Source organism: Pleurodeles waltl, chromosome 7 (genome assembly GCF_031143425.1).
Source record: "Pleurodeles waltl isolate 20211129_DDA chromosome 7, aPleWal1.hap1.20221129, whole genome shotgun sequence".
Classification (NCBI taxonomy): domain Eukaryota; kingdom Metazoa; phylum Chordata; class Amphibia; order Caudata; family Salamandridae; genus Pleurodeles; species Pleurodeles waltl.
Genome location: NC_090446.1, coordinates 1,381,695,074 through 1,381,708,824, shown reverse-complemented (window position 1 = coordinate 1,381,708,824; position 13,751 = coordinate 1,381,695,074). Strand labels below are relative to the sequence as shown.

Sequence of the window (13,751 nt, the reverse complement as noted above, 5' to 3'; positions counted from 1 at the left end):
GGAGAACCAAACAGGTATGGTCTCAACTTCTTCAGGGACCAGACCACAGCAAAGGCCTCCCTCTCAATGGCACTCCAGTGCTGCTCTCTGGGGAGTAGCCTCCTGCTAATGAAAGCAACAGGTTTGGTCATGGCTATCATCACTGGTTTGGGACAGGAGCGCTCCTATCCCATGTTAAGAGGCATCTGTATACACTATGAACTGCTTTTAATAATCTGGAGCTTTTAGAATGGGTGCTGAGCACATTGTTTCCTTCAGTGTGTCAAAAGCCTTTTGACAGCTCACTGTCCAGTATATTTTCTTTGGCATTTTCTTAGAGGTCAGTTCTATGAGGGGTGCCAGAATGGTACTATAACCCTTTACAAATCTCATGTAGTACCCAGTCAGACCAAGGAATGCCCCTTGACTTGAGTCTGAGTGGTTGGAGCTACCCAGTCCAGAATCGTCTGGATCATGAGTTGTAGGAGCTGAACTTGGCTCCCACCTACCAGGTGACCCAAGAACACAACCTTGCTGTGCCTCATCTGGCACTTGCTTGTCTTGATAATGAGGCCTGCACTTCGCAGAGCTTCAAGAACCTTGCCAAGGTGGATCAAGTGATCCAGCCAAGTGCAGCTAAAGACAGCAATATCATCAATATATGCTGCACTAAAGGCTTCCAACCCAGAAAGGACTTTGTTCCCAACCTATGGAAGGTGACAGGGGCATTCCAGAAACCAAATTACACAACAGTGAACTTGTAATGTCTACATGGGGCCGACAATGCTGATCTCCTTTTTGCTCAGGGGTCAGGCCAATCTGCCAGGACCCTGATGTTATGTTAAATCAAAAGTACTGAGAAATGTGGCTGTCCCTTGCCTGTCAAGTTCAGCTGCTCTTGGGATAGGTTGTGCATCTGTCTTGGTGACATCATTGAGACCTCTATAGTCCACACAAAACTTCAGCTCTGGTTTACCTATCTTGCAATGAGGCTTGGGGACTAAGACCACTGGGCTGGCCCAGGGACTGTCGTAGGGCTCAATTACCCCTAACTCCAGCATCTTGCTAACTTCAGCTCTGATGCTATCCTTCACTTGGTCAGACTATCTGTAAATGTTATTTCTGACACGCATATTGTCACAAGTGTCCACATCACGGACATATCAGTTAGTCTGACCAGGTTTGAGGGAAAAGAGCTTACATATGAAGTAGTGAACTTACATGTCACTCCACATTCAATCCACATTGCCTTGAGGTATGCGGACATGATGTTAATACCTCTGTCTGATACTACCTTCTTAGGGAAGCCCACTCTAGTAAAGATACTAATTAGGGCCCTAACAACTGCAAGCAATGGTAGTCCTAATGGGTGTAGCTTCAGGGTACCTGGTGGCATGATCTACTACCACCAACATGAATCTGTTCCCTGGTGCTGTTGGAGGGTCTAGGGGGCAGATATCGACCACTAGCCTTTCAAAGACGACTCCAAACACTGGAAGTGAAATTAAGAGGGCCATTGGGTGGCCATAAGTCTTGCTACTAGCTTGACAGGTGAAACAGGAGTTACAAAACCCCGTCACCTTCTGGGACATATCTAGCCAGTTGAAGTGAGGGACTAACCTACTAAGATTTGGTCTGGCCAAGATGCCCAGCTAAAGGAATGTCATGTGCTAAGGAGAAACACTATATTTCTTAGGCACTACCACTCTCCTTGTGGCTCCAGGTTTGTGGTTTTTGGCCTCAGTATACAGGAGTCCATCCTCCTAACAGATTCGGTGGGAGCCACTGACCTCTCTTTTCCTGGTCAGCAGCTTGCGGTCTCAGGCTTTCAAGAGTGGGACAGATCCTCTGACCCTGGCACAGCTCTTCCGTAGAGGGTCCTCCTGGTCCTAGGTGCTCTGCCGTAAAAGACCCAAGTTCCTGGGACTCAGTAACCTCAAGGGCTGACAGGTCTTCTTCCTGAGGAAAGGGGACCTGGGCTTGTAGATGTTCAGAAGCTGGCTTACCAGTCTTCCTACCTTTTCTCTTGGAGGATCTGGGCCATTATTGCAGGCTACAGCACCTCTTTTGCACCCTGGGCCTTGCATTGGGCTCTGGTTTTCACACACTCCCATTCAGGTACACATAGCTGCATGGGTATTTTTTTCGACCTCAGCCCATATGGAGGACTCCAGATCATTTCCTAGTAGACAGGCTACAGGAATTGCAGAGGCTATCACCATCTTCTTGTGGCGAGTAATCCCTCCCCATTTTAAGGACACCATTGCCATGGGATGGACCTTAGCTTGGTTGTCAGTATTCATGATTTTGAAGGTTTCACCAGTCAGATACTGTTCTGGGGATATCAGTTTCTTAGTCACCATGGTGACACTTGCACCTGTGCTTCAACTTTGATCCCATTAATATGAGGCCGTTGTCTATACTGTGCTTCTCCAGATTACTGGGCCACACAGCCATGGCAGCTACATCCACCCCATCCTCAGAGACTAAAGTTGCTTTTGTGAGCTCTCTGCCATGGCCAGGTCCCACCTGAGATCCCATCTGCAGACTTACCACTGCAGAAGGAGCTGCAGGTGCACTAGGGGTGGCACAATACATGCTGCAGCCCTTGGGGACCCTCTTTGGTACCCATTCCCTAGGCAACAGGGATACCATTTACTAGGGAATTACAGGGTTGACGAAAGTATTGCCAATTGGGGACAATAGTACAGTTTTAGGGAAAGAGATCTGGCACTGGGGACCTGGTTAGCAGGAAACCAGTGCACTTTCAGTCAACATTGCATCAGGTACAAGGCAAAAACTAGAGATGACCATGTCAAAAAGGGGCACTTTCCTACATGGATCTCAAGAGAAGCATGCACGACAGAAGGGAAGGCAAAGTGGTTGTGAATCAATTCACTCTTATTGGATGTTTCAAAGCACAGATACAGCTCAACCCCACAGAAATATATGAACCAGAAATCAAAGACTTCCACAGAGTATTGTTTTTAAAATTCAAACTTCCACATTTGGATTACTGGAAATATTTTTGAACTGGTACATAATTCCATTCAGTGCAACCCCAGGACCCTTAACTCCATTCACTGCCCTCACATCAGGATTCTTACAAAAGCCACCAGCTACTCTGGCTAGAATTTTGGAGGAAATAAGAACATATTTGGAGGTCAGCATCAGGCATCTGATCCACGATTTTCATTTTTTTTAAAGTGACTCCTTAACATCATTTTAGACATGATGTATTTGGACTCCACAAAAATGAGAACCATGACATTCCTGATTTCATCCCCCAAAACTGTAACTGAAGCACTACTAAGCTGTGAGACAATGATCAGGCTTACACGTGTAGATTTAGCAGCCTGTGAATATCAATTAAAGGCAAGCTGATTGTGTATAGGAGTAAGTGGTTTCCACGCTTTATATCTGGGCGACTTGCAAGCTGGACCAAGCAGCAGCCAAAATCCTTTCAGGGGCGGTTGGGGACCTAAACACAGTGCCGCCTTCAGCTACATGGATGTGAAAACCATCAGACTCTGTACTGATGCTGTGATTACTAACATTTTCCCCCTCTATTGACGTAGTGTGCATAGAAATCTGTGTCCACCTCACCACTACAATTTGAGGGTGATTGAGTGTCATTAACAACAGTGTCAGAAATACCTGCAGATCTGTTATGATGGAGTGTTGCACATCTTCCTTCTGCTCCTGTAGGAAGTGGTAGCTCACTGCATTCAGTGTGTAAGAGCGCAGCTTGTAATCCCGCAACAAAACCTGAGAGAAGAGAGGAATTAAGAGGCGATTAAAAGGATTAGGGTGAAAACATAGTAGGAGAGGAGGAGGACAAACGCAGCAAGACTAGACTGAAGAGTAGATTACAAAGTAGCAAACTATAGAGAATGAAATAGTGACAGAAGAAAAACAAAGGAGAAAGAGGAAAAAGGGGGCGACTGGGGAGTAGTATGAAGAGAAAGTGAAGGACCTACGATGGTACAGAGTGGAAAAGAACAAGTTACTTTCCTTCAGTATCAGTATCTACTTTCTGGTTGCTACCGCCTCAGGGGTACCCTCTTGTCCTTGCAGCAAGGCAGACCTCCACTTAAACCTGTGGTATTGTCCCCTTTCGATTTACTGTATGAGGTGGTGGATGTCATACTTGCCACCAGAACCCCTTCATGAAATCAATCTATTTTGGGCACTGCAACAACACTGTATACTGACGTAGAGCCTGAAACACGGACTCCTCACTGGAAAAGCTGTTGGAAGTCCTTTTGTTTGTTTTGTCTTTAACCCAACAAGTTCATGCAGTGGGCACCGTCAGAAGTTACTAGTTTATCCTTACAGCCTTTCTATGTTTGCTGGGCCAACCATCCTTGTTTGACTCACCTGTTGCGATGCAGTTTATTAAAAGGGTTGACTGACACACATGTACCCTTCTCAGACCATTCGTGATGCGACAGTGGGACTTTCATTTTGTGATATTTCTCATGTCTTGAGGTTATACATAACTGCACACTGCGCCCCCTCACCTTCAAAGCTGTTTCCATCAAGGCTTTTATGCCCGCTCACAGTAGGAGTGACCCGCAGGCACTGTGAATACAATCTCTCTTGACCAAGTTTTACCCTCACAAATTGGCATTGAGGATTCGGATGACCTTCTTACCAAACCTCATGGGCTCTCCATGCACCGGGCAAGCCATCACTCTACGAACGTTCGCTGGACTCCTTAACCCTTAAAAGTCAATGAGAGGCTTTATTAGTTGGACCCCAAAAGGGATTTAAGATTTTACAATGTACTAAGGACCATTGAGTGGCCAATCAACTTTTTGTGTGGTTCTGAAGAGCAAAGAAAGTGACAGCTGTGGAAAAGAGGACTTTGTCAAGGTGGATAGTCCTCTGCGTTAAAACCTGCCATGCACTGGCCAAGACCAGCCCCTGTAAGGTCTGAGAACCCATTGCACCATGGCCAAGGCTGGCACTACTGCACTGGTGCAAGAATGGTGGTTCTTGGCATCTAATAGGCTGCGAGGTGACACCAGTGCACACATTCATGAAGCACTACTGCCTTAACAGTCTGATCTGGTAGACTCAGTTCTGCAAGACACCATAAACCCTTTACGTTCAGGAGGTGCTGCTTTAGTATCCATTCTAAGGTGAAAATTTGTAGCTAGGAGTATCCATCAGAAGTACAAGTTACATACCTTCTGTAATGTTTTATGTGGTAGATACTCCAACAGCAGAATTCTCACTGCCCTCCCACCTCCTAGTTCTGTAGAGTAGCTTCTACTTTTAAAAAGGTCCTAAGTTAGTGATCAGCACAATGTTACAACAATTATTCATGCTCCACGTCCAAATGCACAAAAAGGGCAAGATACGGACGGTGGCGCGCATAGGTGGTTCCGCAACTGGGGGGCTCTATGGAGCAATGCAGGGCAGAACACTCCAACAGCATCGCACAAGGGCACTAGCACGAAAAATCTCCGGATCCAGCCTGACAATTAAGGGATATTCTAAGTTGAGGAATCTCTGGATACAGTAGGCAACAGAAACGCAATTCACAAAAATGGAGAAGTAGAGTGAGTAGGCTTGTAAATGGAGAGGCATGAGAGGCACAGGTGGCTCTCATGATTACCTCAGTAACACAGAACACTGGTGACCTAATTTATGCAAACGCCCCACCTTGGAAAATGTCAGTGCTGATCGGCCTGCAGCATTAAAGAAGGGGAAGTTACATTCATGTCAGACAGCCCCGAATGCTCAGCAACAATTCCACAGCTTCAAACGTTGCAAGAGGATTTTGAGATACAACACTTAACAGTAGGTGCTAAACTCACCCAACTGCATACGTGATGTCAGGGATGCATGTTCAAAGCCAAACATCATCAACATTGCTTAGAAAAGGCAGAAAGGATGCAGGGCCTTGACTATCTGCAGCAATGGGTCTGCTTAGTACCAAATATAAGGCTCCTCCTTTTACTCTCTGCAACCTCACTTTTCGGTGAGTCTGGGATAAATGAGCCTTGTTTGTTGCTGTCGCCAATGTATGGGTCAAAAGGGCTTTTGTTACCGATCAAACGTGTTATAATGTTGCTGCTTGCTCATCATCTGACCCAGCAGTGGAGAGGAGCTGCATGTCTGCCTGGTAGATGCTCTCCTTTGTTTTGAGGGCGATCACAAACAAAGCTGGAGTCAAGGCATGGATGGCACTAAAACAAGCAGAGCAGGGGTCTTTTGGGAACTTTCTCCACAAGAGCAGAAAGGGAGAAAGATAAGGGTGCTTCTAAGGGGAACGAAAGGCAACAGCCGGGTCTGTGGGAAGTAACCCGATTGTACAAGAATTAAGCAAATAGGTCCCAAGATGTTACGCAAAGCTTAGCTTACCCTCCTTAGTTTAGGTCCAGCTTCAGGGAAATCAAAATACTATACACAAGGCTCCCAGGAGGCTAAGAAGAAAAGAACTCCGCCAAACAGCCCCAGGGCCAATCAGCCAGTCATCTAATAAAACGAGCTACGTGTCCTGTTTCTCCCGGTATACAGTATTTTGTGAAATTAGGCTGTTTTGCTTCTTTTGGTCTTTTTAATGTCTGCTTGCGTTTCAGCTATTCTTTTCTCTTTGACAATTGCACTAGTCTGAAAACAGCATTCATGTGTTCATAATTATATTGCCAAATCACTTGCTGGAGTTTGCTATTCACCCTAAAGACCCACATTTTATCCAGCTAAGAAAATGAAGCTGTATTACATCGGCGGCGGTAGTCTGCTGCCATCGGGCATCTTGGTGCCCTCACAGGTCAGTCTCGAACTCTCGGGTTGCAGTGCTAGCCTCAGTCTTTGGCAGTCATCCCCTATTATGTCTGTAGGTCAGAAGCAGCAGACCGCAGAAAGACAGTGCAACATGGCAGGTCAGTAAATCAAGCTAATTATTCTGGTGTGTGGTACCTGCAGGAGATCGAACTGCACTCGCCCTTCAGTGTTTATGACTTTATTCTCCCGACGCCCCATCTGCTTGGACTGGAAGGCGGAGTCCCGTATCACTGACTTCATGGACCGAATTCGACCCAGATAGGGGAACACGGAGACCTGGAAAGACAGGAGTCGTGAGAGATGGGAAAACCTGTACACTGACAACCAACAAGGCACACGTGGCACAACCAGTCAGCCAAATACAGCACATCTGGCAGAACCTGCAAGCAAAACCCAAAACACATGGCTCAGCATCTTGTGTTACTCAGCACATCATTGAAAGAGAAAAAGGACACATGGTGAAGTGAGCTTACAGTACCATCCTTAACACCACCAACCAACCCCATCACATACAGTAAATCCCCCCCCCCCCCCCAAAAAAAAAACCCACACAATTCACAACCGGTGAATACCAGCAGCACACCTCCACCATGCACAGATGATCCTTCCACCCAACACCAGAACACATGGGGCTTCCACAAAACATCAGCGCATTACGAGCTAGGGTGACCCCCTTACTCCCAGTCATAACAAACACTGTTTCTAGTTAAAAGCTTTCAATGTAAAGCGATATAGTCTTTGTTTCCACTGAGCTAACTAGAATAACAAAACTGATGGCAATAATTTGTAGGCGAAAAACCCAGGACTGGGAAAACACGTCACCTCCACTTAACACTAGCACACATATGATTGTCCGACAATCCGATCAGTGTCAATTAAGGCACTGGACCTGAAACCAGCACAACACCATTGCCAGGTAATGCCAGCACCCGATGCCAGCACATAAAGGCCTGAGGGCCAGCAACCCATCTACAAACAGACTGCACCCCAGCAACAGGACACAGACAATGGCAGTCAATAACCGCAGTAACACCGGCACACACCATCCTTTATTCCAAGACGACACAAAGGGCACCTCTGCTCAACACCACAAAGGGCACCTCTGCTCAACACCACAAAATGTCAAGTCGACCCACATCCATTGCCAGCCAACAGCAACACACGCTACAGAGTCAGCATGACTACAAAGTCAGCAAACAGTACCTACCTCCCCTTCTACCAGCAGAGCCACACAACTCTCATTCTAGCAGCCCAGGCACCCATCTACTAGAGAGAGGAAGGGAGAGAGAGAGATAAGAGAGAGATAAGGGAGAGGGTGGGAGGGTGGGAGGAAAGAGAGGGAAAGAAAACCACCTCTTCTCTAATCAACTATGGCATCCAAGACCCAGTCACAGGCGCTAATGTTCAGCCCCCTGCCCCTCCAGCCAACACTAACAAACTCCTCTGCTCCAGCTGCACAAATATCACCATCCATATAGGACCCAACTAACAATCAGCCAAGTAACAGATGCATAAACACCTGTAACAACTAACTCTGCCAGCCTACACCAAGACACGTCATTCCATCAGCATTCATCACTTTCCCAGTCTACAACTACACACACCATATTCTGTCTTCACTAGCAAATACCTCAACAAAAGGATACATGAGGACACACTCCAGGACAAGTTAACGCCAGCTGACATCTTAGTAGTAATCACTAGGCAATTACTGTACTTTGACACAATACCAGTATGCACACAAGCGCTCAGCGGACTACAAACTATTATCAGAACATCAGATTGCCACAAACACCGAATAAGATGGGTGTGACCCAGCACAGCTGTACTGTACCTTTAAGGCTTGTGCTCGATTGATGAGGTATGGCATGTCAAAGTTCTGAATGTTGTAACCGGTGATGATGTCTGGATCAACAATCCGTACAAACTCCGCCCACGACTGCAGACATAAGATGCTTCATAATTAATACAGCACTATTTGACTTTTACACGATTACTATTGCAAAAATCTGTGATGAGGACAACAAATCAAATCAAAGCAATATCTACTGCAATGAACATTATAATCATGCATATGTGAATCTCTCATATGACTCAAACCAAGCATTGTAGCGAGTGCGTTTAATAATAAACACGTTTCTTCTCCACAGGCAGACTCTTGCAGTGTTCATGTTCAGAATGTGCATGGTATAAAAACCCACATTTACTGAGAAGCGACTGGCTGTCTATTGCAGCTCACAGTAAGATTAATCGCAGGTCACCTCTATTCACAGATGGGGCTGCACTCTCTGACATAAAAGGGAAAGGAGTGTCTAGTTAGTGTGGGAAGAGAGTTGTGTGGGATGCCACAGGCAAACCAGCTTTTGGAATTGCAAACAGGTTTTGAACTTTAAAAAAATATATATTTTAGGTTCTCTTTTGTAAAGCTTTGGTTAAAACCTTGCAGCAGTCTCAGAGGGCTTTGCTACAGAGATACATATAGAGGAGAATGGCTAAACAACCATTGAGGTTAGAAAACAACATTCAGACAGCGAAAGGGAGAGGTAGCTGGTGAAAACCTTCATTGTGTACGCCGAAGAACAGTACCAAAGTTATGAAGAACAACAAGATCCTGTTACAATTAGGAGTACAGATGCACGCTTCAATCAATGGAATTATAACTGGAATGTGGCATCCCCAGGCACATCTCCAAAACCAAATCAGACACTGGTCTCTTATGGAAACTGATGAACTCTTTTAGAAAAGTCATCCCTTGCCCGGTCTTTAAAAGGGTCCAGTGTCACACTAAATCCACAATATGCAAATACTGATTACCAATTACAAAAATAATAATAATTTGGGCAAAAACGTACTGAATTTGTCAACTACCAATTGTTGTTTACCCAGGACCAAATGGAAGTAAAATGTAAATGTCACTTAAAATGCAAGCATACTAGCTATGGTGAAAACCCAATGTGAAAAAGGAAAGAAATGCACATTACCCCTTGTTCTCTTACACCGAGGTTCTCCTGGAGAGTAAAGGTTTTAGTCCCTTCGAGGTAGTGTACAGGGGAGATCTACGCCCAAGCACGGTATGTCAAGCATTATTAACAAGGACAGCTCGGAATTGCTATAATACAATAAGGCATATATTGCAAGGAAAAGGCGAGTGGCCCTGCTCAGTCTGTACCATATTATCTGACTAGGTGTCTTACCCTCCAGCAGATGTAAGGCAATGCCCACCGCTGAGGCACAGGCCTACACTCTTGGGTTTTAGTCCCTAACCAAATCCGCAAACATGAGTGTAATTGGCCATACAAAGAACCCACGTGGTAAGATCACTTGCTCGACAGTACACAGAATAAAGCAGCACGGCTAAAACTGTGGCACACACATGATGACTTATCGCAGTTAGGCTGAATCGATACTTTTATTGGTTCTAATGACAATGCAGAAGGCATTCTCGCCTGGCCCACTCCTAACCCGTGGGCAGAGAGCAATGTAAACATTTCATTTTAGCCGCTAGGTAGCTCTCTAGACCTCACACAGCTGGAGACCAGCAAGGTGACAAACAGGAGGAAGGTGAGTGTTTAACTAGGCGGGAATGGATGACGGTAGCCACCCAGATAACCCTTGTGGGATCTCAGAAGTAGTTCACAAGGCTCTAAGAAAAGATACAAGACATGACGGGATTAAGGGTCTACCAAGCAGCTAAATTGATAGGAATGATGAACAAACAAACACAGAAGTTCTAGGCCCTGTACAATGCAGCAGTCTGTGCTGCCACCAAAACTCCCAGAACAGGCATGACCCCACTGCTCAGAAGACTACAGTTGCTGCCATCCAGGCTAGAATAACCTTGACCTACAAAGCCTGAAATGGAAACGCCGAAGCACACCTTAAAAGAAATAAAATTTGCAAGCATGGCAGAGCCCTTCATTCAAGCAGAAAAAGTCTGCTGGGGGTCGGAAAGGTGTTGAAGTTCGACGAAAGCCTATTGGGCCTCATTGCTGAAAATGATACACCTACATCCGATACCTGCTTGAAAGCAGTAATGTTGCCCTTTACATGGGGACCAGTCCCCAAACGTTGCTTCATGGCGGTGCAGCACGCACAAAGAGTCCTGCTGCCACACGGGAACCTAATGAAGAGAGTACAGAGCTGACAAGCAGAGGAGGAGTAAAAGGCTCTGGTAGAATGCACTGAACAAACTCTCTAGCATGGAGAGCTTGACAGACCAACCACACTGAGCTACACTTGACACTAACGGCTGCAGTTGAGGACATATTTCCTGGGAAGTTATCTGGAAATCCAGAGGCCTCATTTGAAGACTGGTGATTGGTTTGGTGACAGAAAAAGTAGGCATAATATGAGTGATACAGGACATTTCCAGTTCAAGTGTCAGGTGAATTCACTTTCAGTGGAGAGTAGTTTGTAAAGGGATCATGGAAAGCCAAGCCAGGGCCTGATGTCAACCAACTGTAGGGCATTGGGTGGGGATGGAGATGAGGGTATGAGATCCATCCTGATGACCTTGTCTCCACAGTGACAGAACTGTGAAAACTGAACTGCATACCCATTAATTCCCTGATTACCCTGGGTAAGCTACCAAATCTTCAGAGAGACTGGCATCTCAGCAAGTCCAGACATTTGACCTAAAAGGAAGGTGCCTCTGAAATGTATGAAGAGGGGTAGAATCTGTCATTTAACTAGGGGTGTGCCCAATAGTGGTCCAAATGCATTTCTCGCAAGGGCAGTCTGCCTCTGCAAGTGTCTAGAAGCAGTTCTGCTCAGGTCACACAAAACAGGTATCCTTCAGTCAATTATGCATGCATTTAGAACTGTTCACCTTTAGGAGTTCATTCTCCTTTTCAAAGCACAGGACCTGGGAGCCCACAATGCTAGCACAGGATTGCAAGGTGAACACGTTGCGCACAAATGGGTCCTTCTCACCCTGCCGCAGCACCATGTTGGCAATCTGGATCACAGGATCCTTCTCAGCCTCAGGAAAAATACCTAGAATTGAGGAAAGATCGGAAGGTCAGGGAGGCAATGAGGAGGAAGTCCACCAGGGGCAAGAGTGGAAAAATGACAGAAAGATCAAGGAAGGAAAGAACATAGAAAAACAACGGAGATTTAAAAGAGGGAAATAAAAAAAGGACAAAGGAGAAACCATAATGGGACAAAAACGAGATGAGAGAGTAAGGTGGAAGAGATTAAAGAGGCAAAATGAAACAGCTGAACAAGGGAAAAAATAAGGGGATAACAAGCAGGAAGAGAATGTAGGAAGAGATAATGAGAGAGAAAGAGGAAGTGAAATGAGGGATAAAGAAGACGGGATAATGAGAGACAAAGAAGAAGAAACAAGGGATTAATAATGATAGGGCAAAAATAGAGATACTACTGAGGAACAGAGAACAACAATTAATGGAGTAAAGAGGGACACCAAAGGAGAGAGCATGGAGGATAAACCAGAAAAAGTCAAAGGATAACTCAAAGACAGACAAAGAAGAACAAGTAGAGCTCAATGTCGGACTAAAGAGGAGTGATTAACGAAGAACAGAGATACAAGAGGGGCAAAGAAGGATTAATCACAGAGGGGCAAAATCAAAGAAGGAGAGATTACAAAATATAAAAAGGAGAAAACAAAGAGGAATAGTGTAGGAGAGATCAAGGCGACATAATTGATAAGAGACAAAGATACAATACTTACAAAGGGAAAAGATGAAGTGTCAAGAAAAAGACAGTAAGACCAACGATAGAGAGAGATAACAAACAAACATTGGTACTGGCAATAGGCCTCGTCTTTGGGACCTTAAAAGTATTTAGCCATCCTTGTAGCACAGTATCCCGTGCCACCGAATTCAAAAGTGCTCACAGGAGAGAGAGAGGTCAGATCAAGAACCACCTGATAAATGGTGTCATCGGTGGCAACACGGGAAAGGAGACTGAGATGTGCCACACGGGGAAGAAGGGAACACTGAGGAACCACACAAAAAGAGTACGAACAAATCAGATTGCTAGACCAGTGGGGCGCACGGTGTTGCACCTCGACAGCAATCTTTTTATTAATCTCAGAGGAAAGAAAGGCAAAGTGGACGCGCCGGGATTGGAATCTGTGATTTTGGAATCTGCGCATTAACCCACTGAGCCACCAGGCCCAATACAAATAGGACAAGTGATTTGTAAAGGGATCGAGACAATTCACATTCCTCCTTCACACTGTGTTTCAACTGTTGAAACTGGTTCAAGAAGGTTCTGGCTCGGTCAGCAGAGAGCGGACCACAGAGGAAACTTTCGTATGTACTGAGCAGGTGTTCCCCAGGATGGTTAGAGGTGTATGCTTTCTCGCTCCCTCCCACAGTGAAATTGTCTTTCGTCTAAAGGTGGCTCAGGAGGTTATGTCACACTCACCAAGTGCTAGGACTAACATCGATTTCACATCCATAGATATATTCATGGGCACAGACCCCATCAGAGGATAGACCAGGTCTGAGTATCCAATTACAGAACAACATTTCACATTAACCGGATGTAGAAAGGATTAGATTTATTTTATATGTAACATCAGAAAGACACCTGGGCAAAACCAACATCCTGGCTTTAATGTGCTCAAGCAAATGCACTTTTGTGAGTTCCTAATGCAACAAGCCTCAGTCCCCTGCTGCCCCCGAACATCACTTAAATCCCCGAAACCCTGCGCTTTAAACCTTTAATTTCTTCGCACTTTTAGTGTCCCTGAATTTCTGACCCTATATTCTACTTGGACGGGGCGCGGCCTCACTCCCACGGTTCAGACAAGCAGACTGTACATTACACCCACACGGCCACCCCCTGCTCCGAGGCAAACACCACGAATAAAGAAGCGAAATATTGTACATTGGAATGCAAGAGGGTTTCATGATTGCATTCGTATTTCAGAAACTAGTGCTACTTACTACATAAAATAAAAACAAAACGAATAAATCTACAGTTTATTAAGATACACAACTTAA

At 45.4% G+C, this 13,751-nt stretch overlaps 1 protein-coding gene across 2 annotated transcripts in view; it reads right to left on the bottom strand.

Annotated features, from left to right (window-relative positions):
• The window catches only part of POLD1 (DNA polymerase delta 1, catalytic subunit), a 336,382-nt gene that overhangs the window by 266,028 nt on the left and 56,603 nt on the right, over positions 1-13,751 (bottom strand). For both annotated transcript variants that reach the window (XM_069200918.1, XM_069200920.1), the window contains exons 9-12: positions 11,606-11,772; positions 8,612-8,716; positions 6,913-7,053; positions 3,637-3,747 (exon numbers count right to left, since the gene is read on the bottom strand). In XM_069200918.1, the coding sequence (XP_069057019.1) occupies positions 3,637-3,747; positions 6,913-7,053; positions 8,612-8,716; positions 11,606-11,772 (524 nt within the window). The remainder of the gene's footprint in view (positions 1-3,636; positions 3,748-6,912; positions 7,054-8,611; positions 8,717-11,605; positions 11,773-13,751) is intronic.